This window comes from Maylandia zebra, linkage group LG12 (genome assembly GCF_041146795.1).
Source record: "Maylandia zebra isolate NMK-2024a linkage group LG12, Mzebra_GT3a, whole genome shotgun sequence".
NCBI lineage: Eukaryota > Metazoa > Chordata > Actinopteri > Cichliformes > Cichlidae > Maylandia > Maylandia zebra.
Window position 1 is genome coordinate 35,532,863 of NC_135178.1, and position 26,218 is coordinate 35,559,080.

The window sequence follows — 26,218 nt, forward strand, 5'->3', positions numbered from 1 at the left end:
GATGTGGACTGAAAGGAGCAATCACCATGTTCCCTTCTGTCTCTCTGAAGAAGTTCAAATACTAAAAAATAGCGTATTGAGGTAATGTTCTTTCTTAGAAATGTATGTGAATTACTCCCAGAACAAAAACAGCAGGTAGCCGTCTGCACATCAGAAATATTGGAGACTGTGTGGGAGCATGAAAGCTGACCACGCACATACTTGCAGAAACTGTGCAAAGATAAGTCTTTCTTGGAAAATGAAAACTCAAATGCATCTCCATTAACAGCCTCTGTCCACTAATGCTTTTTCAGAGAGGGAGGTCAGTAGTCATCAGGAAAACATACACAAAAATGTTCTCCTTTGTAAGCATAAAGTCTATTTTTCATCATCTTTTTAAAACAGTAAATGCCACAAACACTGTTGTGTGTAGAGCAGGGCGATACGAACAAAAATATTTATCACGATATACATTTGAAAATTTGCAATAACGATATAACTGACGATATAATTGACACGAGACAAAACACTTTAGGACTCCACAACTTTATTAGTGCAAAAAAACCCAAAAAAAACCCATCAATGTATTTTCACTTAAACAAGCAGCTGTTTTTTATATCCATTAAGTTATATAAAAAATTAACAGTGCAAATGCAAATTCTTTGCTGACAGTTTAACCAAAAGACATTTCCAGTGGAAACTGGCCGACATATCCTCAGCATAACCATGTATAATATCCACAAAACTTAAAAAGAGGTTATACACACACAATACCGTAATATTATGTTGAAGCACAGTACGTATCACTCCGCGAGGCTCCTGCCTACGATAGCCGTAATGCTCCGACAATCCATCATCATATGATATGACCCAGCCCTAGTTGGGTGTAGGGCATTACTGTGCTATATTCTTTAATCACATTACAGTTACTAATCAAATAATCATTTTAATTTATTGCACAAAATAACAAGAATGCGATGGTTACAAACTGCATCCAGGCCAGAAACAGCCGTTCACTGCTGCTAACGTTGTGACATGGACTGTTTTCAAGCATCTGTGCAGACGGCAGAGTAACATAAAGCAACACAAGGAACACGGAGCGACGTTATTTAGAAATGAGCGCATGCTGAACCCGGCCCAGCAGCCAGAGCCCGATCTTCAGCAGCTAAGAGTGATGAGCAGTCAGGCTTGTACCGCTGTAGCCTCCAATTATACCCCATCCTGCTTCTATAGAAGAATCAATCATTGTTTTCTAGACCCTTTAACAACATCTTGTAGTAGCAATATTGGCAAATAGAGCTTGTAGTAAACAGGGGGAATAAGGGAGGTATTAAGGAACTTCCTCTCGGCTCATTGGTTTGAAGAAAAGGCATCACGGTGCAACAATCCTTTTAATCAACAATCCTTTTAATCTTTGCTTGAAACACCATAAAAAGGGTTTTATCCATAAGTGACTTGTTATTTTCAGTTACATTAATATAATATTGCTTTAACTTGTTCATTTTATTTGGGATTGAGTACTGTATTTCTAATGATGTTTATTATTTGTTGAAAGTACTGTTAAAGCTGCTTCTCTAAGCTGTCAGTATAGACTTCTGACTCGTGCAATAATATGTTTTTTCAAATTGTTGTATTATTGCTTTCTTTTGCATCGCTACATCCTAAAGGTGACTGTGGAGGCCACCTAAGTGCAGTGAACCCATTCTCAAGTTGAAGAAACCCACTTGAGATCATTTGAGCTTAATGACATTATCCTGCTGGAAGCAGCCATCAAAAGATGTGGTCATAAAGGGATGGAGATGGTCAGAAACAATACTCAGGTGGGCTGTGGTATTTAAATATTTAAATGATGGTCAGGTGGCATTAAGGGGCCCAAAGTTTCTCAGTAAAATATCCCTCACACATTACACAACCAACACCAGCTTAAACTGGTGATCCATCACAGGATGAATCCATGCTTTCATGTTGTTTGCAAGAAATTCTGATGCTACCATCTGAATGTCAAGACTCATCAGATCAGGTGTTGTTTTTCCAGTCTTCTGTTGTCTAATTCTGGTCAGCCTGTGTGAACTATAGCCTCAGTTTCCTGTTCTGAGCTAACACCAGTGGCACCCAGTCTGGTACTCTGGATACCTTAATCTCATCTGACCTCTGAAGCCTAAATAAAACACAGGTGGGACAGACAATAACAAAGGAGAGAAGACAAAGACAGGAAGTAAAAACAGAGTAAAAGGTGAAGCAACTATGGCAACAAGACAGGACTTGGAAACTTGAAAGATGAAGACAAGATAGCAGATGGCAACATAAGAAATATCCGAAAGAGTAACCAAACATTTCAAATAAACACCAGATAAGAACCCAGGCCATGTCACACTTTAAATCGCTTTCTTCAGGGTGGTAAATATGTAACATAATGGATGACTTTTTAATAACAGTAATAACTTTTATATTGACTCCAAACACTTGTCACAAATTTTATACCAAAGAACAGGATATCTGGCCTCATCCTACACCTGCTTATAGTCAGATAATAAGTTAACCAGAACTAATTTGCACTGCTGAAGAAAGCAACATAATTATATATCGTTATCATAAAATGATAATCATCTGCTGCAGACATTAATTAATTTTGCACTGGTAGAAAACTAGTGGAGTGCCAGTCAAAACACAGACACACACAAATTCCTGCTAATGTTGTATGAGAAAGCAGATAAGATTGCGTAATTGCGAAGTCAACCAAAACAGACTCAAATGCAGCACCACCACTCAATCACCGTCTGCAAGCGGCCCCCTGAGCTCAGTGTCTGCAACATTCGTTTGCCTGGGGGCAGATTTAATAGAGCGGTCACGCTGTGCTGGATAAACACCAAACAAGGACACACTAAAAAACGTTTAAAATCCTCATTTAAGGTTTTAGGAGACTGTCAGACACAAGAAAAATGTCCTCAAGTGCACGAGTAATTCTTTTATCATTAATATTTATAATAAAAACAAAAAGGGATTTTGTTTGGAAGACTGTAGCATACACGGACCTTTGTGAGACATTTTAACTTCTTTTAACTATTTCTCCATAAACAGCGAGTGCAGTAATGCAGGTACCACACTGACCCATCAACTGTTCTCAGAGAGGGCATGTTAATCCCTTGTTTCTCATTATCTTCTAAAGCTGTGCCAAAATCAGAGGTCAGCTTGACATCAATCGAGGCGTGCTCTCAGGCTGACATTCGCCGATCACCGGGGCTTTACTCCGCAGAGAGAGAGCCTCAAAAATAGTGAGAAATGCAGATCAGCTGGGATGATGCAGCAAAATGAGAGACAGGCTCACTCTAAAATATGAGCTGACAGATCAGATTAAATGTGGCTGTCTGCTGTTTGAGTGGTCGTGGAGTGAGAGGCTGCAAATCTCACATTTCTTAGCAGTATATGCAATAAACATGTAATATAAATAATATTATTAAAGCTTAAACAGGCATCAGAAAATCTACAATAACATTTCAACAGGTGAGTTTCTTGAATGTTTCAGATACATCTGCAGCTCCTCTGCTGAACTGACTGCTTGTAGTGCTCAAAGATGCTTTTATACAATGAACCCATTCAGACAAGCGCCTTTTCTACACTTGACTGATTTCTATCTAACGTTCACACACTGATGGAAGCAACCGAGAAACCTGCTCTACCTCCTGAGCTACAGATCCAACCGCCTAAAAAATGACCTGCAACCACTAACGTTTTCCTGGATGCAGGGAGGCCGTTGTCCTACTTTCACTCTAATACGACTGAGCCTTAAACTAACTACATGTACCTAACTGTAGGATGGCGGTATCCAGTTGACTCGTCCTGTATGACATTAACAAAAGTTAGTATAGTTTTTATGTGCCAAAACTAGAGATGTGATGTAATAAGGAGACCCACTGAGATTTTGGACCACACCTTTCTTTAGAAATATGTTTTTCCTCCAGATAAATGATCGTCTGTCACTCAGGAGGTAGAGATTTCTTGCTACTAACTTCAGTCCTTTGTCAAGATACTGATTGCTAAATTGTGAGGTCTGCGGCGTGGCTGAGGGGGAGGCGGACGTACCTGAGCAGCATCCGCAATCTCGCCTCGCTGGCTTAAAAAGAATGAACTAGGTCGTGTTGTTGTTGGTGATGTGTGTGGGCTGTAGTTGAAAAGCTGGATGCAGCGGATGCTCATGTTATTAACGTAACTGCCGCAAATTTCTTTGTAAAAGTGATTCCGATGTTAAACGTTAGTTCCCCGTGACTTTTCTGCCAGGTAACTTGCGCCCCACCTGTCAGAAACTCTAATCCATGCAGCTAAATCAAATGATTTAGGTTCATGAATGTGGCTTAGAAAAGGTGCTTTGGGTGGTCTGTTGAAGTATATATGCATCACTGCAAACAATACCCCACACTCAGGTGCCCACAGATTGGACGACACTAATCTTTGAATCCTGCTATAATTTTAATCCAAACAACAAACCTGTAGAGTTTCATGAATGCACCTTGCACAGCTGCTATCGCTAATGCCATCATATTGACAAAATCTCTCTAAACTCACTGCTCAGTCAAAGTCAGGCCTCACATTTCCACAGTCCTCAAACTGGAGTCTTTTCTCTCTGCGGTAAACTTTCTCAACAAGGACTAAAGATGACAGATAGAACAAACAAACCTCTACATTTCACACTGAACTAAATTTAGAAACAAATGTGCCCCATGTAACGTCACTACATTGGTCTGCAACGTGGAAACAGCAACCTTTATTAGATATCTGGATTTGTAGCCTGAAGAACAGATTTATGATACAGCTTTTTTTAATGGCACTTTCAAGTCAGTTCATTTCTCAGTAAATAAAGGAGAGTTGAAGGAAATGTCTTCTTACCTGCATGGACACGGCTCGGACTTGAATTGTTTTCGGTTGGGAAAACAGCTGGGGATCAGCAACACGCAAGGTGAACTCACCGCTCCTGCAGGAAGACGAAGAAAGGGGAACTCTTAAATGAAGACAAATCTTGGAGTAGGGAGACTAAATTTCACCATCCCTTATTTCTGAAATTGCTTTAAAAACTGCTTTAAAAATGTGACAGGCACAGCATGCTACCCTCAGTCCCGTGAGGGTAGCATGCTGTGTTGTCATTAGACCTGATCACCTGTGAGTTATCTGTGGGAGTGGAGGTGAGCTATCACAAACACACAAAAGCCCACCTGCTCACACACTCATCATCATCAATGTGCCCCCCCTACACTGCTGCCTTACCATATTCCAAGCCAAGGCTTATTACCCACAACTCCCCAGGGCTGCAGCTGGGAGACATCCAGAGAGTCTGAAGATCAAATAACCGAGCGGGTTGTTTGTTTTAGTGACAGAAAGGAAAAAGCCAAGTGCTTAGGTGCTTTTTGGACTGCAGTAGCATCTTTGAAAGTTGCTGACAAAAGTCTGCTGAAGGTTGTTTTCCTAATAGTTTTAACCGTCATGGTCCTCTGGTCCATGTGTTTCTAGTTTCTCCTGCCTCACTGGCACCACGTTTGATGCCAGTCTTCACATGCTCACCCATCTCGTTTTGGTTTTACTTCCTGCTTTTGGTCTGGACGTCTCTTCCTGCAGAGATGCTGAGATGTTCTCAAGCTAGTTGAGAGAAATAATCCCTGACTTACTGCCAGTAAAAACACACCAAACTGCAGCTCTAAAGTGAAACAGCCACAGAAACAGCCCAGATACACGTAAAGTATGGAGTTATATTAAAGTAACAGAATATATTTCTGAAAAATAGTCGCTGAAGTTGTAAATCTCATTTTCTGTGCAGAGTGTTGCTGTTGCTGGTACATGTCTTCACTTCATTATAGATGAGAGAAAGATTTTTTTTTAAAATGCAGCCTTGAGACAAGTGGAAAGGCTTCTGATCAGTAGTAAAGTCTACCACTCAAAGAAATAAAATTCATTTTTTGTCAGCGTCTTGACCCATGGCATGTTTTTCAAAGGCACTCGTGAATGAAAATAACTCATTTTGAAAGCTCAAAAGAGTTTGTCTGTAACAGCAATCAACATTTAATCTTTTTATTCATCATTCGTCCATTTTTTCCCACCATCATCTGAACGCAGCACATGTTTTTGGGTTTTTTTCCTGATGGACACATCTCCTCTTACGGGAATTAAAACCTGTTACCATGTGCTTGCTGTTCTGGGTCTACAGCCGTCATCCTCTGCTTGACATAATTTGAAAAATATGGCAGATTTAATCTCATTTGGAGTTTTACATTTTTCTGTCTCCATTAATCTAATGGCTTAAACCTGTACAGAGGATCACATTTTGCTAATTCACTGGCATGCTGCCATTTTAGGCCTAACCAGCTGAGTCAGGATTGACCAATATGACTGCTCTGTCCATTCAGACTGAGTGAGTGGACATCTGTCCCAAACACAGCGACAGAGGGGAGGCTGCAGAGAACAATGGGCAACATTTCTCACCCATTAACATAAGACTGCCTTTTGATTTTCAGCTGCTTTGTTTTCCTTTTAGGATGTCAGGGGTCAGCGCTCTTTAATGTCTGCTTTCTGCTGTCTACACGTATCTGCAGCCTCTGTGATTCCCGGCACGGAGTGCACTCAGACTGGGGTCAAACAGAAAGAAATGCAGATTATGCAAATATGACCACATTAACCCAAACATGTAAATGTAATGCATCTCACATCCATGTTCAGGTTAATAGAAATGAACTTTGGAGTCAAGAAGCAGCATAAATCAAACAGGAAACTTTGACAAGGAGTGAAAAATTAAATGTCAGGATAGTCATTAATGAGAAGGAAGGAGATGATGAGCTTAAAGGGATAGTTTTATCCACAGTTTGGGATAAGCTAACAGTTATAGTGATCAGGTCAGAAAGGTCTGAGGAGTCTAAGGAGACATGCACAGACCTCCCAGACACCACCTCCAGTAAGTCCTGGATTTACCCAAGATGCATTCTGGTCATCAAAGGAAGCTCATGTCTGCTGCGTATCCACAATCTGATTCTTTTGGTCACACCCACAGTTCACAGCCACAGGTGAAATGTAGATCGGCCAGTAGACAGACAACCTCACCTTTACATCCAGCTCTCTTCACCACAACAGACCAGTACAGAATCTGCATTTCCCACTGCACTCAACCCTTGAATAAGACCCTGAGGTACTCAAAGTTCTCCACCTAGGCCAGCAAGTGGAGGAGTGTCCACCCAGCTGAGACCCACCTGAATCTGGAGGTCATCACTCAATGACGCCAACACATCCAGGTTCTACTAACCGATGTTAAATTGTTAAGTCACGTTAGGCTCGCTAAGATATCTTATTACCTTTAATTTCGAGTTAATTGTTTTTGCACATAAAAAAATGCTTGAAAAAACCAGAAAGAACTACAAAGACAAAGAAATATCTTGGTACCATTTCATCTAAGATCTGTCGTTTAATCGAGGTCGGCTAAATAATCCCTGTGTGTGTGTTATCTCTGGTTTTGCACTATGAATTAGTCCTTAGTCCTGTCACTGTCTAATGCCTCTTCCACCAAAATAAATCCTTATTACTTGGTGGGACTTTTGGGACAGCGGAGGCACAAAGTAAAGATATAATCAGAATGATCATGAAAACCACCCAGAACAGTAGAAGCAGTCCGTTAGATTACGTTAGGTAAGATTTTTGCTGTACATGGATGGAGTTACAAAATTGCACACCTTGGCAAAGCAGTGCCTGCCACCCAAAAATTCATAAATTATTGTTAAACAAGTATAAGTATAGTAGCTCTGTGACTGAATACGTCCAAGTATTGTGTCAAACTCATGTCTGAGAAAAATAATTCCAGGCAAAATACAGAAAAAGTTTTGTCCATCTTACTGACCTGTCTTTGTCTCTCTGGTATTGGAATCGGACCCGTCCGTGCCTCAGCTCTGCCCACGTGAACGTGTCGTCCTTCTTTATTTCTCGGCCTCCCGTCTCTTCGCCTTCTTCCCCTCTGAACAGGACCAGCCGTCCGTTACTCGGCTTCTGAACAAGCTGAAAGATCAGCTGCTCAGACGGACTGTCTGGGTCTTTCACCTGCAGCAGGGTGGGGAGCAGCGGGGCAAAACCATCAAAGGGAACCAGCAGGGACCCGTTGACATGGAGGGCAGGTGTGTGGGCGTTCACTGAGAGGACCAAGAAAAGAAAAACTCAAATCAATAACCTCATTCAAGCCAAGCTGGTGGAACACAAGTAAATTCTCTTACAGTGCATTTTAGATCCTTCTTGTGAAATACACAACAAATAGCAAACTTTCTTATACCTGTGGGGAAATTCATCGTCACGGATCCTCCAAAACAAGATTAAAGCAAAACTGGATTGTCAACGAGTATTTTTTAATAACAGAATGGGAACTTGGAAGGTAAAATAATCAGAAATAGAAATACTGAGTAGTTTAATCCATGCACAGCATCAAAAGTACATTTGTGAATGGTTTACTGAAAAAAGCCATCAAAGTAACTGGACTAATAACCAGTGTACAATAATAATTTGGTTTAAAAAAGCATCCAATTATCTTCATTAATACATTTTAATGCCTTCTTTAAATATCTGTTGGCATGGAGTTGTAGTCGGTCGGCGTAGAGATTGAGAGGAGGTTATAAACTGAAAATGAAAAAAGTGTGTGTGGGAGAAATGGCAGACATATCACGAGTGAGACATCTCAGCCTTGGCGTGGCATTTTAGAAGTTGGCTCTAATTGGTGCTGACTTTGTTGGGGAACTTTTTAAAGATCAGCTCTTTTTGAGATGCCACCCTAATCTCATTATACCTCCCGTAATGATGCCAGCAGGCGTGCTTAAATCTCAAACTCTGGGCCATGTAATTATACTTCCAAATGAGAAGAAGTCTATAATTTAAAGCAATAGTTCCTGAACTTTTTTTTTTAGGGGGGGCTGCCAATTTTTTGTTTTTAAAGAGCAATTTTTTCTCCGTTTTACTTCATTAACGTGTGGATTAGCTGAAGGCAAAAAATGTTCATTATTTTACAAGAAAACGCATTTATCAGAAAGTGCGTGATAATATATTCCTTAATTATAAATATGCTTTGTCACTTTTCATTAAGAACTACAGTCTGCGCCTCAAGGCCTCGGGCATTTCAGCCTGCGGGTTGTTTTAAGATAAAAGAGGAAAAAAATTAAAGTACAAACTCTTTTAACATCCTAACTCTGCAGACAGAGCCTCCCCAGTCTTATTCAGGAGGACCAATTAAAAGTCACCAACAGGAACCTTCTAATTTCAGACAGATGTTAGCAGTCTTAGCTTCCAGTATCTTTATATTTGACCTGCAAAGACTTACATTTGTTATCAGTTTTCAAATTTGACTTCATAAGATGAAGTTCTATAGACCTTTTTCACTTCTGGATAGAGTCTGATTGATAGTTTATTTACGTTCGTCAGTGACTGAGAAACACAAATTAAATCAAGAGTTTTGCTGGGATCTCAGCAGATCAGCTGATCTCAGTGCCAGTCCACATCAGCTGACACTTCTATATATCCACCAGCTCTCTCATACAGAGAACACTATTTATGTAGCTTAGCTTGCCTACTGCACACTGAAGCTCATGCGAGCGGTATCTGACGTATTCAATGGCATAATCTCTTATCTTACTTCTGTTCTCACTCCTCTGGTTTTCAATGCATGGAAGGTTTTTCCTTTCAGTAACAACCACCTGTAATATTTAGGCCCTCTGCTAAAAGTAACTGAGATTTTTTTATTCAATCTTAAATACTTTTTTATGAACTGGTAAAAAAGAAAACCAGGAGAATGTCTTCTATTATATTACCACAGACTCTTTGGTTTAACTGTGAATGGACCGATCATAGTAACTCCCAAAAGATTTTAAAAACGGGAAAAACTGACATGGAAATAAAAAATTTTGGTCCTGACTCATGTTAACATGGTCTTTATGTTCCAAACATTTAATTGCGATCACAAATTCTACCTGCTGAAAATATATAACTGGTCTGCTTGGTTGTGAGTTTCTTTGTGAAAAATACAATTGAAGCCTTTAATATGTTCTGATATATTACTAATACTATATTACAGTTGCTATGACCTTTATCTTCAACTGGAATCACTGTATCTGTTTTTTTTTTTTTTTTCAAAATAGCTGTTGTGAGCAATACTGCATTTATTTATTTATTTATTTATTTCTCTCCTTTTTTTATCATTCTCCCTCAGATATTTTTATTAAAGTTTCTGGATCCAATTTTACAAAAGACAAATTGAACAAATGCCGTTTTCTTTTTGAAGAACATAAAACAATATGAAACATACACTCCCACCTCATGATTATAGAAGTACCAGTGGGTGTACAAAAAGAAAGGGTCGAATCTAATAATACGAATAGTAAACCCTGGAGTACAAGATAGCAGTTCCTGAGTGTACAAGAGAGATGTGGAGAGTTTCAGAGCCCACACCCCCACACAGACACAGAAAAAACAAAACACAGAAACCAAAAAAAAAACAAAACACAAACATAATGAGTGGTCAGCTTAGTTGTAGAGATAAGTCAAATCTGTAAGAGAAAAGAAATATGTATAAAGTAGGTAAGTAAATGCCATCATAAGGCGCAGGCACAATAGAGTCCATATACTTAAACATAAACATCTTACTTAAGCATAAGATAAAATAAAATAGAATAAAGTCTGAGCTAGCTAATTGGGAGTGTTGCGAGACCGCAAAGTCTGAACATGGTCAAAAAAGGGTTGCCAGGTCTTAAAAAATTTGGCCATAGACCCACGCAGAGTGAATTTAATCTTTTCGAGTTTGCTAAAATGCAAAGCGTCTCTGATCCAGATTTCCCAGGATGGGGGAGAAGGGGACTTCCAACATAACAATATTCTGCGTCTTGCCAATAAGGTGAGAAATGCTACCAGATCCGCTTGGGGCGTCGGCAAGACAACTGTATCAGGAAGAACCCCAAACAAAGCAGTTAAGGCCACAGGTTGGAGGGTTAGCTGGATGATCTTTGATAAAGTCAGAAAAATATTAATCCAGTATTGTTTGAGGGATGGACATGACCAAAACATATGTATTAGAGAGGCAGGTGTTTGATGACAACGGTCGCAATCAGGGCTAAGGTTGGGGTATATTTGAGCTAGTCTGGCTTGCCAAATTTGAAACACATCACACCGATGTGTCGGTGATCTGACCACAGTTCAGCATTGAGCTGCACAAAGTGACTGAGGACTGCCAATGACAAAACTGCTCACTGAGTCGAGTGTGTCACAATAAAAGCACCACTGCGACACAAAAGTACGAGCTGCTGGTGAAACTTTATTATGACATTTGTTGCTGTGCAACTTCAAACTGACAACACGTTTTACTGTATAAGCTTTATTTTTGGAGGGACATTAACATTTTGCAGCTTAACCTCCTCCACAGCATCACACACTTTTTCTGTTAGCAATGTAAATTTGCTTTTATGTAATATCTTGTGGTCATTTGCATTATTTATGTGGGCATCTTTAGTTTATTTGCATATAAGAAAAAAGCTCCCACTGGTACAGTGCTTGATACATGATGCTGTGCTCAGTATAGAAACCTCCCAGCTGAGAGAGAGAGAGTGACCTGGACCTAACCCAAGCCTCCCAGTTTGGCTGCAGAATTCACCTACTGTTGGTCTTTAAACTGTATTTATGCAATTCTTCTTATCAGAATTAACAGATTTGAAGTCTGGGAGCTTTCTATCAATAAATTAAAGGACTTTTCTGCTATGTAATGATAACTGTTTGCAGTTTTAAAACCAACATAGGCATCATGTTATCACCGTGACAGGTCCTGGTCTTCTGGTCTGCATAGTATCCATGTCCACAGTCAGGAGTGCAGTATCCTTCCATGAGGTAGGTCTGATTACGACAAGCTCTGCAGAGTCCGTTCCCGTCGCAGAGCACGCAGTCGGACGAGCAAGCTGAAGGAAAAGATCCAAATTATTCAAATATTATTCAAATTAGAAAAATGCTTCTTTTTGTTTTTACACAAGTCTTCAACTTTAAATGTTTTAAATGTCTATTATAAATTTATTTTTCAAACTAAATTAATACTCTGATCTTCATAGAAACAGTCTTTAAAAGTCTATCACTACATATAGAAATAGAATAAAAAGAAGATGTATATTCTTACATTTGCAAGCTTTGGAAGATGCATCCAGGAAGTAGTTCCTGCCACATTCGAGCACACACTGGCCGTGCAGCGTGGCGTAGGGAGGCTGGCATTCCTGGCACTGTCCAGGACCTCGACAGTCCAAACAGTGATCATCACAGCCTGCCACAGAGAGCAAAACATTTGAAAAAAACAGTGATATAGTAACTGAGTTAAAGACATTATTTATTTTATCACCAGATATTTTCTTAATGTGTTTTTTGGCTACTAGCACCGGTGAAAAAAGTAACATGGAGTCACACAGAAGCTGTATTACAGACTGATTAATGCACACATGCATTAATCAGTTTGCTTAGGCTTGTATGAATGTGTGTGACTGAGTGAATGAGGCTTGCTGAGAGTAGAAAAGTGCTATACACCAGTCCATGCAGTTGATTTGGCCAGTTCATACAACTTCTACATATAAAAGCTCTTTTAAGGAACCTTTTAGTTCAGCTGCTGCTGATTATCTGAATCAGAATCAGAATGGGTTTATTGCCAGATGTTGAGGTTTACAACATTAGGAAATTGCTGCGGTGCTTCAGTGCAGACAATAAGAATTAAAGTGCTATGTAGAAAGAAAGATATGTGCATGAGATATACATGAGATATATACATGAGAATAAGAATTATGAGTGCTACGTAGAAAGATATATACATGAGTGCAGGTGGTGATCAGTGCCAAACATGAAATGATGCAGTGACACAGCGTAGGGTCATGTGTTAGTGGCGGGGACAATCATGTGGTTATTGTTCATGTGTCCAACAGCAGAGGGGAAGAAACTGTTCTTGTGGCGAGAGGTTCTGGTGCGAATGGACCGGAGCCTCCTGCCTGAGGGGAGCAGGTCAAACAGACTGTGTCCAGGGTGAGAAGGGTCAGCTGAGATCCGGGCTGCACGCCCGGATCTGCTTTATTAAGATTGGCTGTGTTAGCAATCGATTAGGAAAAACAACTTCAAATGGACACAATGGACACAAATGTACAAACAACAGTGTAAAAGCCCAGAGGAAGCTCTTTGTGCAGCTACAATAGCACCGACTGCATGTGAAGTGGGTCAATTTATCTGCTTTTTGTTGGACTGACCGAGGCATCTGTCTCCATCCCGATAGGAGCCAAAGGAGCACCCCTGTGTGCACACTCCCTCCTGCAACACGTAGGCCTCCATGCATTGCAGGCAGTCAGTCCTCAGGGGGCCTTTACAGGCATTGCAGCTCCAGTCACACTCTGCAAACAGGATGGACGGTAGCAGAAAAGGAGTGAGAGGAGGAGGTGTACGTGCGTGTGTGTGTTGGGACATTGGGATTAGAAGTGAGGGGATTTTAGAGGTGAGAGCAAATAGTGAGAACAGAACAGAAGAGAGGGAGGGCGAGAGACCAAAAGAGATTAATCAACTTTTTTTTCTCTATAGGATTGATTTTAAAGCCATTTGTGCTTCTTTCTCTCTCATCACCTGCACATCTGTTGTTTGTCCTGTGCACAATTAATACAGGCACGAAAATGAAGCACAGTTGGGACTCTTCATGCTTGTATGACCTTCTACATTTGTATTAAACCTGAAGATGAAACTAAGCAGGATATACAGTTTGTAGAGCAACTACACATACAGTGAAATGCTACATTTTCTTAAAACGTATCAAATATACAAATTAGCCATAACTGTAGCCCAGAAAACTTCTGAACACATCAAGCTGAACTCTGAAAAAGGGACACATGTCAGCGAGGCGACTGGTGTCTGGGCATTAGTGCCGTTCATGTGAATCAGTGAAGTGGACCTGGCACCATCTTTGTGGTGTTGGTGTCTTTCAGATCACTTTAAACGAAACGATCTGAGTAATAGCACGGCTTTGTGCTTGGTCCAAAACGTTTTTCTTCCGTTTTGGTTCTAGTAATTGATAGTCTGCTGAGAACTCCAGCCTTTCATCCACAAATCACCTCAGTCTTCAATAAAACAACACAGTGATCCAGTATGCTTTACAAACCTATGGCTAATAACATGGTGGCAGCGTCCTTCCTTAAATATACAGCATGCAGCTGAGATGGATGTTTGGACCTCCTGCTGTGATGCTAAGTTAATTAATATTCTAATTTCCTCATGCAAGTTTTCCTTGGGGTCAATCTTTGATTTTTTTGTTTATATTATGGCAATATATATATATATAATATATATAATTTCGTCATTTTGTTTAACAGCCACCATGAAAACTAGTTCATCTCTTAGTCTGTCTTCAGCATCTACCTTTGTTTTTAGGTGATAGTGGGAGGCAAACGGTGGGATCTGAGATGTAAATGAGGGATTTCTCAGTGGACAAAGATCACTGATAAAGCCAAACAAATGTAGGTTTTGGTAGTGCTTAAGGGTTTGTAAGAGACTCTCTCTGAGAACTTTGAAAGCTCCCCCGAGGCTGTGAAATGAAAGCTCCCAAAGTTTCTCGAAGCTGTTTTGGTTTTTGAGAGAGCTGATAGCCGTGGTGCTTTTAACTCTCTGGGTGCATCTAAGGTTCAGTGGATTAACCAGGGGGGTAAACACCATCATGAGCTGGATGGCTAAAAACCACCTGTCTAAGTGGGAGGCGCTGCTCGCTGGCTCAGAGGGAATCAAAATGTTTATTTAGCCCGGAGCAGCTAGCTTAGCTTCTAATCCCATAACAGACATGTGCAGTGTTGGTTCAGCCTCTGGGACCGGTTCCTTTGGGCCCCCGATACCTGGAAAACCCTTACTGCACTGGACTGAATCAGTGATAAAGGGTGATTTCTGCTTTATGTGAAATAACTTACTGTGAATTAAAGCATATGGTACATCAGCGTAACAACAGTCATGGGCTGAAATTAAATCTTATGCAGTCATTATTCTTTGATCCGGAAAAAGGAAAACGGATAAAAAACACATTTTCACGTGTCTTATTATTGAGTTCCAGCCTGAAAAAATGCAAGCAAGGCTGATTAGTGGGTATTTAAATATATAAACAGTGGTGAAAAAAGGGATCACTATTCACTCAGGCCCGGGATCCCCTGAGGCTCATGCATCAATGTCTCTGTGCACAGGAAGATGTAATACTGAGTTAAAATGCACACACAATGTGTAGCATTTGCATACCTGGTTCTACAGTTTATTACTTGATTGATGGAGCCTATAAACTCAATGTAGCACAGTACACTACATGCAATATGGATGAAGAGCAATTTACGAATATCATAAAGGGTGCACTGCATATCCTCATTATTAATCCCCCTTGCCTCACTGCACCAGTGCATTTTGTGTGAGGTTGTCAGGCGACTTGGCAGCGTACCTCTGCAGGTGCGGGTCGTGGTGTTGAGGTAGTACTGATGGGCGCAGCTGTCGTACTGGCATTCTCCGAACAGCAGCACCTTGGCCGGGTCACGGCAGGACGTACAAACCCCGGGCGTCTCGCACGTCAGGCACTGGCTGTCACATGCTGCAGAGAACAGAAAAGGTTGACGGACTAGTGAGGAAAATGTGAAACACCAGCCAACACCATAAACTGCCTGAATGTGGCTGTGTCGGATGCATCGATTGCCAAAATTCCTCCTAAACACATGCATGTGAGGTTAATAAGTGATTCTAAATTGACCTTGTGTGTCTGTAATAAGGAGGCAGTCTGACCAGGATGTACCCCACCTCTCGCAGCTTAAAGAGGCCCTCACAACACAAACAGAACTGAAGGAGTACTGAGTAATTAAAACACCAACTAACTGCACTTACTTGTTCATTGAGTCTGGGATCTGTCTGTAAAATGTAAAAATATCGTCTTAGCATTCTTTCGGTGTTGATGGCCTGTTTTCATGACTACCTACATCGCTTTCCCACCGGCTTCTCTGCTTCACTCATTACTTTCAGCGTATATTCCACTGACTCACCATTCATTTTCTGACACACCGTCTTTGTGAACTTTCACTAAACTTTTGTGCCATGAATGGTCCTTTTTGTTTGTGCCTGTTTTCGCCCTCTGCCCACTCTGTCTGGAATTCAATTCAGGCAATTCGTTCAATTTTATCTGCCTGACTTGTAGATGAACTTGTTTCACGCAAACAACAAGTTGGCTTTTTGGTTTTCTGTACGTGCGTGCTGCATTTCGCTCTGTTTTACGAGTTGTGACAAACTAAAAAGTAGCAGTAAGCTAATACCCATCAACTTCCACGTTAAAAAGTTTCCAGCAGAAACACATTTTTACTGTGGATAGTATCCTTCTTTATAACAACCGTACCAGGATTATTATTTTTAATAACTCATCCAACATTGTTGCTTGTGTTGGAGCTGAAAATCAGTGTGTGGCCCTTGTCTGTAGCCTGTAGGTGTCTGCTAAGCTTCACCTTCACTAACCGGAGTCTCTGAACTAGACTTGTTTGGCTGTGTTTGTGGTTTTGGTGTTTTTTGGGGCATTTTAATTAAATAATCTCACCATTAATATTGCCTGATGTGTCCAAGAAGTTTGTAAATTTGTAATGGTAAGTAAAAGTCTATGATTTAATTAGACACTCCTTAGCAGTTATATATGCAGACAGTCTTCTCAGTGCAAACATAGAGTGCAGCTAACAGGAAAGGACCTTAACAAACCAAAATAGTAACATAGCAAAGGCATATTTTTAACATTCACAGTAAGCCTGTGTATGTGTGTGTGTGTGTGTGTGTGTGTGTGTGTGTGTGTGTGTGTGTGTGTGTGTGTGTTTTCACTAACCCTGGCAGATCCTTTGGCCATTGTTATAGTATCCAAGGGGACATTTGGGGGCACAGAGTCCAGATGGCAAGAGAACGCTGTTGGCAGGGCAGGAAGTACAAGAGAGCGGCCCAGCCCCACTGCAGGCCTCGCATGATGGATGGCATTCTGGGAAAAAAAACGTCACCTTTTATGGACATGCAGTGACATAGAAATATAACCTAAGTTCCCAAAAAGCTGGCAGACCGTGTTAAATGTAAATAAGAACAGAATGCAATGATTTGAGATTTTACTCGTGGTTTAACATTGAAAACATATCAAATATTTAAAATGAGCCATTTTATTACGTTGTGAAAAATACTGGCCAACTTAGATTTTGATGGCAGGAACATGTTGGGATGCGGGCAACAAAAGGCTGTAAACAGCTCTAAAAACAGGAAGTAGACGTGCTGTCTGTGTTTGTTTGTGTCTATCCCAGCATCACCTCGACATCCTTGACGTTTGTCGATTGTTTCGTTCCAAGTTCGATGGAATTTCTATGCTGCTAAGTAAACCCTCCATGTCAAAGGTTTTAATCCAGCGTGCCTTTATGATTTCTAAACTTCATCTTTTCCTCCGTCTGCCATGCGCCCTCCATACCGCCAACTGCCAGCTCGACAGTCTTTGCTTCTCTGTTCATTCAGCCTCAAGCCTTTATGTTCCAGTCCAACTATCCCCAGACTCTCCATTCACTGTAAAACCCGGCTTAATCGGCCTTCAAATTCCTCTATTTCTACTGAAAATATTGTATTTTGCACAACTCTGTTGCTTGTGAAGCTCGCACACAAGAATTTCACTCACATGTGCTGTACCAATGTACCTGCACATGTGATGTGACAATAAAAGTGATTTGATTTGATTTGATTTGAAAAAATAAAATCATTTTTAATAAAATAGAAACTTTTGGCTTTCTATTTAGACTTTCTCAAACCTGTAAACTTGTAAGAACTTTCAAAAAAGATAATCTGATATGTTGGAGAAGATATCAGAAAGACACTGATCCAAAAGGATGGATTGTGACAATAAACGTAGTCCTTTGTTGTTCTGTGTTTACTTCCTTAAACGTTAAACATGACCCTGTAGTGAGAATAAAGTCATTTTAGTAGTTTTGACTGTTAAAGAATTGCAATACAAGAAAAACTCAGATGGAAAAGGTTTTTTTAAGCTATAAACCGTCTTTGAAGTTGTCAAAAACAGATGGACACAACACTGAATCATCGGTTTCTTGACGACAAAAGGCGGCACAGTGGTTCAGCTGTTAGCTGTTGCCTTGCAGCAAGAAGGCCCAGAGTTCAAATCTGAGGACGGCCCGGTGCTGTGTTTTGTTTTGAAGTGTGCATGTTCTCTCCAGGTACTCCCTCAGTCCAACAACATCAATGTGAATCCTTATCTGTCTCTATGTGTTAGCCCAGCTCCCCCAGTAAGTCTGAACTGAGTAAGCGGCTGAGAGAAGGGAAGGATGGAAAAAGTCTTTTCCAACCCAAACTGTTGAGTTAAAAAATATTAACTTATCTAATAAGTGTATCGCGTTATTATCAAGGATACAGTCACTCAGAGTCATCTGCTCCTCATCCTTAGACACTACTCAGCACACTAACCACGGCATAAAAATATGAATCTGATGTAAAAATTCATCATCTGGCCTGAATCAGCACCAGGATAGAGGCAGATGTGCAAACATGTAGCTAATAAAATGTACCCATCCACCCACCTACCTGTTGTGTAGCACATGTTTGACCTGAGAGGTTTGTTCTGTGTCCACAGGAGCTATTTTTCCTCTATCTTGTGCTTTCTTCATATAGCTGTTGTAGTCACTGTGTGTGCATGAATGTGTTTGTATGCTATTGCCTGCAGCTAAGCTAAATGAGACTCCTGAGGTTTTACTCTTAAAGCCAGAGGCTTCCTGTTCACGCTCTGCATTTAGACCCGTGCGCAGATTCGTAGCAGATCAGTGTGGAGGCTGTTACAGCTGCTCAGCGGCTGAACCACAGGATGAGGAGGAGGACGAGGAGGAGGAGCAGGAGGACGATAATAATAATGACCAGGTATGATGAGGATAAGGATAATGGAGACAATGCGGAGGATGGCTTTGAAGAGGATGAGGGGATAATTAGAAATTCTTTTCTAGAGCAATTGTTTGTTTAAACATTTACTTTAAGTGTTTCTCCTGCTTGTTGTTTTCAGGTCAGCAGAGGGTGGAGAAACAAGCCCTCCCAGGTCAAGGAGGAGGAGGTTTGATTGATGAATAAAACACAAAAGCTTTGATTAGATTTCCCTACATTAAAGAAAGCTACTGCCTGACCTCTGACCTTCTTGTACAAAGGCAGAGAAGTAAAAAGTCCTTACTGATGCAGGCTCCATGCCAGCCATAATGACCCAGAGGACAGTGAGAGACACAGTGATCGCCCAGCAGCCACGTTCTTGGCGCTTTGCACCACAAACAGATGCTGCCGACGCCCGTCTGGAGGTCTGCTGTGCAGCGCTGGCAGTCCGAGCTGCACTCTGTGGAGATAACAGAAAGAATGATTTGTATTTTTTCATCTTCACAATGTAAACAGAAATGTACGCCATTATCAGCCACTCGTCAACGCCATGCTAAAACGTCTTTTCTTAAATCAAACGAGCTGATGTGCATCTGAAGCAAAGCAGGCGCCTCGCTGGTTTTTGTTTAAACGAAAAGCAAAAATAATCCAATCAGTCACAACTCGCTGTTTCTGACTACGAACGGCTCACGAGCTCCAGTTTTTTCTCCTTATGTCTCCCTTTCCCTCTGTTCCCTTTGTCCCCTGGTTACTTATTCAGGCTTTTTTTCATTTCTCTAGTTTGTTGAGTTGATTAATTTATATCCATGTTTAAAAGTAGTAAAATTCCTGCATGGCTAAAACAATAAAATCGCAATTAAAACATAAAAAACAAGGAAAATATAAACAAATGATTTTTTTTTTAATCCAAAGAATAAAAATTGGTTTTCAAACAGGATTTTAAAATGCCTGTTGTTAGGCAGCAGTCCGCTCCACTTACTATCAGTGGTTACTTAAAAAATCAGATCTTTCTTTTGATGAAAACTTCAGGAGCATCTCCACAGTGATGACCTCAGTGATGTAGTTAAATATATGTTAAATTATGAGGACTTCCCATAATGCACTGCTCGTGTCGTCAGCGTTTATCTTCTCGCTCCTGTAGCTTGTGTTTTGCCCTCATGGTTTTTATCTGACAGAACAAAGTTTGCTGAAGCGCCTGATTAACTGAGGATTTAAAGTTCTCTGCAGAAATGTTTCTACTCTGGTGACTTTTCACATAGATGTTCTATGCCACTGCATGTATATGTTCTTTTTCATGAGCAGTTATCTTTGTCTGACATATTTGATCATAAAACACAAAAATAGGCTGTAACAAAGCAACGGACAGACAATACAGCTGCATCTCGAAGTCTCTCCTCGTGTGCTCCTCGCCTCTCCCTCTCACATGTCTTATGGAATAAACTAAGACAAATAGAAAAAGGAAAAGTAGGCAGTACAAGTCTGTAGGATTAGACGTGGCATCTACCCCAGTGTTTCATCCAGACCTCGATGATCTTCAGCTGCTTTATTCCAATTTCTATGTAACTCCCATCTCTACTGCTGCTAATTAAGCTCCCCGTGTCAAAAGTTTTAATCCAACGTGCCTTTATGATTTCTAAACTTCATCTTTTCCGCTGTCTGTCTGCCCGATCTCCGTCTGCCATGCACCGTCCAAACCTCCAACTGCCAGCTCGACAGTCTTTGCTTTTCAGTTCATTCAGACTCAACCCTTTATGTTCCAGTCCAGCTATCCCCACACTCCCCATTCACTGCAAAACTCTGTTTAATCAGCCTTCAGTTCCTCTATTTCTACTGAAAAAATAAAATCATTTTTAATAGAATAAGATGTGATAAGCTGGGTAAAGGGAGAAAGAGCAAGGGAGCTTATGCATTCACATTTAAGTTCTCCATTTACTTTGAAAACTTTTGGCTTTCTTTTCAGACTTTCTCAAACCTGCAAACTTTTAAGGGCTTTTAAATCCGTTTAAAAGAAAATCTGATATAATGGAGATTCAAAAGGATGGATTATGACAATGGCCCCATTCAAAGCAGTCCCGTGTTATTCTGCGTTTACTTCCTCACACGATGGCAGCAGGTAGCGGCAAAGGAGGAAATTAACAGCAGAGGTATTTATTGCTGCTTCACCAACAGCTTGATTTGTATATTTAGTTTCTGACTTAACCACAAACTGTGGTCAAAGCGAGTTGACTGAAAAGAGTTCCTCTCAGCTTGTTTACGTCCTTTCTTGCAGTAAGCAGTCAGAGACATTACCCAAGAAGCTGGAAAGACCTTCACTTAGTATAATAAAAGCTTACTTGTGGTAAGATGTATATTAAGATGAGGAAAAAGGAGAAACTACTGTTTGCAGCCTAATGACTCCCACTTTGATCCAAAATAAGACAGATGGTAACTCAGATGCTTCTTGCTTCAGAGCAACAGTAATCGATGCAGCATTACGGTGCCCGAGCATGTGGCAACAATACGTTTTGATAGCTCGAGCGCTTGTAAAACCACACAGTTTGTGTTTTTTTAGACAACTGCTGGTGTTTGGTGGAGAACACTTACTAAATATCAGCTCATGGCAAACAAAAGTACAATATAGTTTGTTGCTAACATGCAAAAATTAAGCAGAAATAAGTAGGAAGGATTTTAAAAGCAAAGCATTTCTGACTAAAGATATAAAAGGAGAGTAAATATGATTCCTTTATTGTTTTCCACACCTTTAAACTCCAAAACTGTGATCTCGTAAGATAAATGCCAGTGATAGGTGAAAAGAAGCTGCCCACACCCACACCCCCACCCACAGACCCGTATATACCCTCAGAACTAAGTGCAGCAGGATCTCCCAAAAGGCGCCAAGATTAACAGAACAATGAGCATCTGGTGGTGTTTTATCTGATGGTATCTGGGTTGTGTCTGGCTGACACAGTGGTGGGTACCTTAAAGTTATTTGTCTGTGATGAGATAACGATGTATAGTGGAAACAATGAGGCAGAGTGGGGAGTTATGTGATGGTGAGGACAGCAGTAAAAGAGGCGGACAAAGAAGTATCACTAACAATTTATCATTTTAATTCTGTTTGCAGATATTACAATTTGATGCGCCATAAAAAAAACATTAAGTGATCTTTAGTATTTGCACGACTAAGTACTACTATATTAAAGAAATGAACTTCTGCAAACCCAATTCCAGAAAAGTCAGGATGCCACATAAAATGTATCAAAACAGAAGGATCGCAAATCTCATAAAGCCACATTATATTAACAGTAAAATCTCAGAGATACATCTCAAAGAAGTTGGGATGGACAAAACAAGTCAATGGAAAAGGAAGCAGCGCTATAAAATAACAGCTGGAGGAACATTTTGCTTCCAATAAAAGCATCTTAGACAGACTGAATTTCTCAGAGGAGGTTCACCAATCTGCAAAACAATGTGTCTACAAATTGTGGAACAATTTCAGAGTAATGTGAAAATGCAAAAACATTGAATATCTCATCATCTGCAGTACATGATGTGATCGAAAGATTCAGAGTATCTGGAAAAATCTCTGTGTGGAAGGGACATGGATGACCGTGATCGTTGGCCCTGAAGCAGCATTGTGTTAAAAAACAGGCGTGTTTCTGTCACGCCATCAGTGTAAACACAGTTTACTGTGCCATCCACGCATGATCCAGAAACACTGATGTCTTCTGTGGGCCAAAGCTCAGTTAAAATGGCCAGAAACTGTTCTGTAGTCAGGATCCAAATCTGACCTCATGTCCTCTGAACTAAAGAGAGGGACCATCCAACTTGTTATCAGCGCTCACTTTGTCAGCCTGCATCTCTGATGGTATGGGGGTGTATTAGCAGCACGCATATCTGGAAAGCCACCATCACTGGTGAATGGTGTATAAAGGTTTTAGAACATCATATATACACATATAACATCCAGTCAATGCTGTCTTCAGGGAAGGCCTTCCATATTTCAGCCTGACAATGCTAAACCGACATACTTCCTCATTAGCGTCATCTCTTTATGTTTATATTCTCAGATCCTCTGGGTTTTAGAGTAGCTGGTCCCTGCACATGGTTGTCAAGTCTCTGTGTTAGAAGTTTTCCTGTTTTGGGTTTCCTGCTTTATTTTTCTAGTCTCTTAGTTTTAGTTTCAGTGTCTTGTCATCATTGATTTGTTCAGCTGAAGTCTGAAGAAATCACTTGGATGAGTGACGAAATGAAACTGAAAACGCTACGTCCAGATGAACAGAATCAACTATTTGGGATTTACTTACCTGGATGATTGAGCATGCATCAAGACTGCTCAGCTGTGTCTCATTTTCCATTAGCCCTCAATGTCTGTGTTTACGCCTCGCTTTTCCTTTGGTCTTTGTTGCACTGTACTGTAGTCTTCTGTTGCTTTTCCAGCCTTTGTTTGTAATCACACTTGTGGATGCTTTGCTTTGGCATTTTCATGGACTTTGTGTAAAGGTAAAGGTATGTTCTTACTCTTCTTTGATATCTGTCAGCTTAAACAAGCAATATCTTTTCAATGTTCACGTGCGAATAAAATATGGGTTTGTGAAATTTTTGAAACATTAAATTCTGTTTTTATAAAGCATCACAACTTTAGAGTAGAAACAGCAAAGTTAAGCTCTTTTATGCTTGTGAAAGAGTTTATAAGTGTTTCAATCTGCAGCAGCACAGATGGGAAAAACAGTAAAATATAAGTAAAAGCAAAACCACAAGCCCAGTGTGGGTGTGCGTACTCAACTGCGTAATTCAAAACTCCCAAGTTGCCTGATTGCGTCAAAAACTGCTTCTACTGGACGTGACCTCAATTTTAAACCAAGTAGGGGAAAAAAGACTCTTCTGCCTCTTTTTCTATTCATGTGGCTAAAACAAGATTTTTTCCTTCCCCTGCAGGCATGTTTTATTTTACTCACAGTTTCTATGGTTTTCTAAACACACGTATTCATAGGCTTTTCTTTCTTTAGATTTCTGTTTTTCATCGATTTATTTTCTGTGCATGAACATAGTGCATGTTTGGATGTGTATTGTTTTTTTTTTATAAAGATGATACTGCCCTGTCAGTCAATCCCTGAGGAAAAACGCAGTTTACCTTCAGTTTAAAATCAACACAAGTGAACTGATGGAAAACGCTGCACCCTAATGAGTCACCAGATTTGCATTTCTCCTGCATATTTCCACACATTGCCCTGGATCTTTATTTCATTTGCATTTTGGTCATGTTCAGTGAGGTATATGCGATGCTGTTTGGAACTAAACAGCTAAAAAAAGAAATCAAAGATCTCAAGAGGAAGAAAAAGTGAGAAACTACAAAATAGGCGCCCACTTATGCTAATGCATTTCTAACCACACTGGTTCGGTTGTTATTACACTGCTGCATTACAAGTGGGAGGATTTAAGTTATGTATTTTCACACATTAACATTATTTCTCGGAAAGCTTCATGTTTTAAACATACTAAACGAACGAATCTCTGGTTCAGTTTCATGATGAGGTTTTACACTGAGGTAATATTTAGATTGTCAGATCTATCCAATACATTTGTCAAAGTATAATAAACCAAACGGCAGCCTCTGGCTTTGTTCGTTTGTTTTTCCCCAAAGCCTTTTAGTGAGCACAGACAACTGAGAAACTGATGTCAGCTTGTAGTCAGTTTTAGTCAGCTGTTGGTCACTCTTAATCCTTTTATTTTGTTCATCTTATTCATTGCATTATTATTGTCTATTTTACTCATGTTTTAATATTTAATATATATACTGATTTATTTTTATCGTCTTTTTCATTTATGTATTCATTTTATTGTTATTTATATTTGTTTCCTTGTCTGCTTAATGTATGGTTTTTAACTGCTATCTCTGTTTTATTATTGGAAAGCACTTTGGTCAACTTTGCTGTTTTTAAAGTGCTATATAAATAAAGTTGGATTGGATTGATGTCCCACACAGATATAATGCCTGTCCCACATATAGTTTGTTCAGACCTGCTTACCCTACACTTATCATCTGCTATATCTAGAGGGGTTAAGGTTTAGGCAAGCCTGTGGTTATCTGGTTTAAGTTTTTTTGGTTAGAGTTCTTCACCAACTTTGCTCAGCAAAACAAATCTTCATAGTTCATGCAGGTTTTCCGAGAGTGTGAGCCTAGGCTCTGAAAAATGTTTGTCCTGTCCACGTCTGACAGCTTTTTGATCTTCTTACTTATTTCTGAATAGCTGCCTTTAACTCAGAAAGTCCGATTACTGCCTACAGCGCAGCGTTTCCTCTGACAGGTACTTACACTCCATTCTTCTAAACCTGGCATCTGCCCAGGTGAGTCATACTATATTTCTGAAGCAGGTCCGATATTAACCAAGTGTAAGAAGGAAAAGAAGAGAAAAACGAACTTCCCCACCGTCATCGCACATTCACACCTTTCATATCACGTCACTTTACAACAAAACACGCATCAGCATTTTCCCCTGCCAAAACTCTCCGGGCGATCCAGTTCTCAGCGCTGAACAAATGGCTTTGTGGCAGAGATAAGATAACTCAGGCGTCAGGGATTATTGACTGTGCAGCCTATAACTGAATATAAAACTAAAATGGTATTGATTTGGGCCCTTAGAGTCCCTCTTTATGGCACAGTTACCATTTTTGAAGCACATGAAAAGGGATTCTAGAGTTATAAATGCCCTGCACACAATCAGGATGGTGGTATTCTCCTGTGTGCTGGATTTATAAGAGACATTATCCTATATCATGCTTTCTTTCTCTGCTTCCCCTGCGATACATGAAATAGAAACTTATTTAATGAGAGTCATACAAGAAAATCAAGACACTAATGTGCCTCGGTGGAAGTAAATGAAATGTATTTCTTAGGGAGTCTGAGAGTGGGGATGGCGCCAGAGCTGACGGAAGAGCATACGCATGACATCATCTTTATTGGAAGTTACAGGTGTAATAAAAGCAGATGTAGAAGCTGTATGGTCCTGTGAGGCTGATCTCACCTCCACTAGCCCTCCTGTTGTGTGCACTCCCACCCCTTACTTCAGTGTTCCGGTCACAATTGGCCAGTCAGTTTTAACAGCTCTTAAATTAACATAAGAAACATTTTTCACCACCAAATTCAGTTCAGTGGGTAGTTCAATCGTTCAGTGGGCCATTCAGTGGGTCAGAGGCCGGGGGGGGGTAACAAAGAGATGTAACAAAGTTGAACGAAACAGGTGCTCATCACTTTTATATGTTCAAGTGCATAGTGTGGAGGATGTCATAAGGCCTTGAGGCAATCCAATGTAAAACACAATGTTTATGAGTTTTT

At 40.3% G+C, this 26,218-nt stretch overlaps 1 protein-coding gene across 2 annotated transcripts in view; it reads right to left on the bottom strand.

The window, feature by feature from the left end:
- fras1 (Fraser extracellular matrix complex subunit 1) overlaps positions 1–26,218 on the bottom strand; it is a 308,187-nt gene that overhangs the window by 98,630 nt on the left and 183,339 nt on the right. For both annotated transcript variants that reach the window (XM_076891188.1, XM_012920358.4), the window contains exons 20-27: positions 19,208–19,363; positions 16,844–16,990; positions 15,437–15,583; positions 13,233–13,373; positions 12,131–12,271; positions 11,778–11,918; positions 7,844–8,129; positions 4,861–4,945 (exon numbers count right to left, since the gene is read on the bottom strand). In XM_076891188.1, the coding sequence (XP_076747303.1) occupies positions 4,861–4,945; positions 7,844–8,129; positions 11,778–11,918; positions 12,131–12,271; positions 13,233–13,373; positions 15,437–15,583; positions 16,844–16,990; positions 19,208–19,363 (1,244 nt within the window). The remainder of the gene's footprint in view (positions 1–4,860; positions 4,946–7,843; positions 8,130–11,777; positions 11,919–12,130; positions 12,272–13,232; positions 13,374–15,436; positions 15,584–16,843; positions 16,991–19,207; positions 19,364–26,218) is intronic.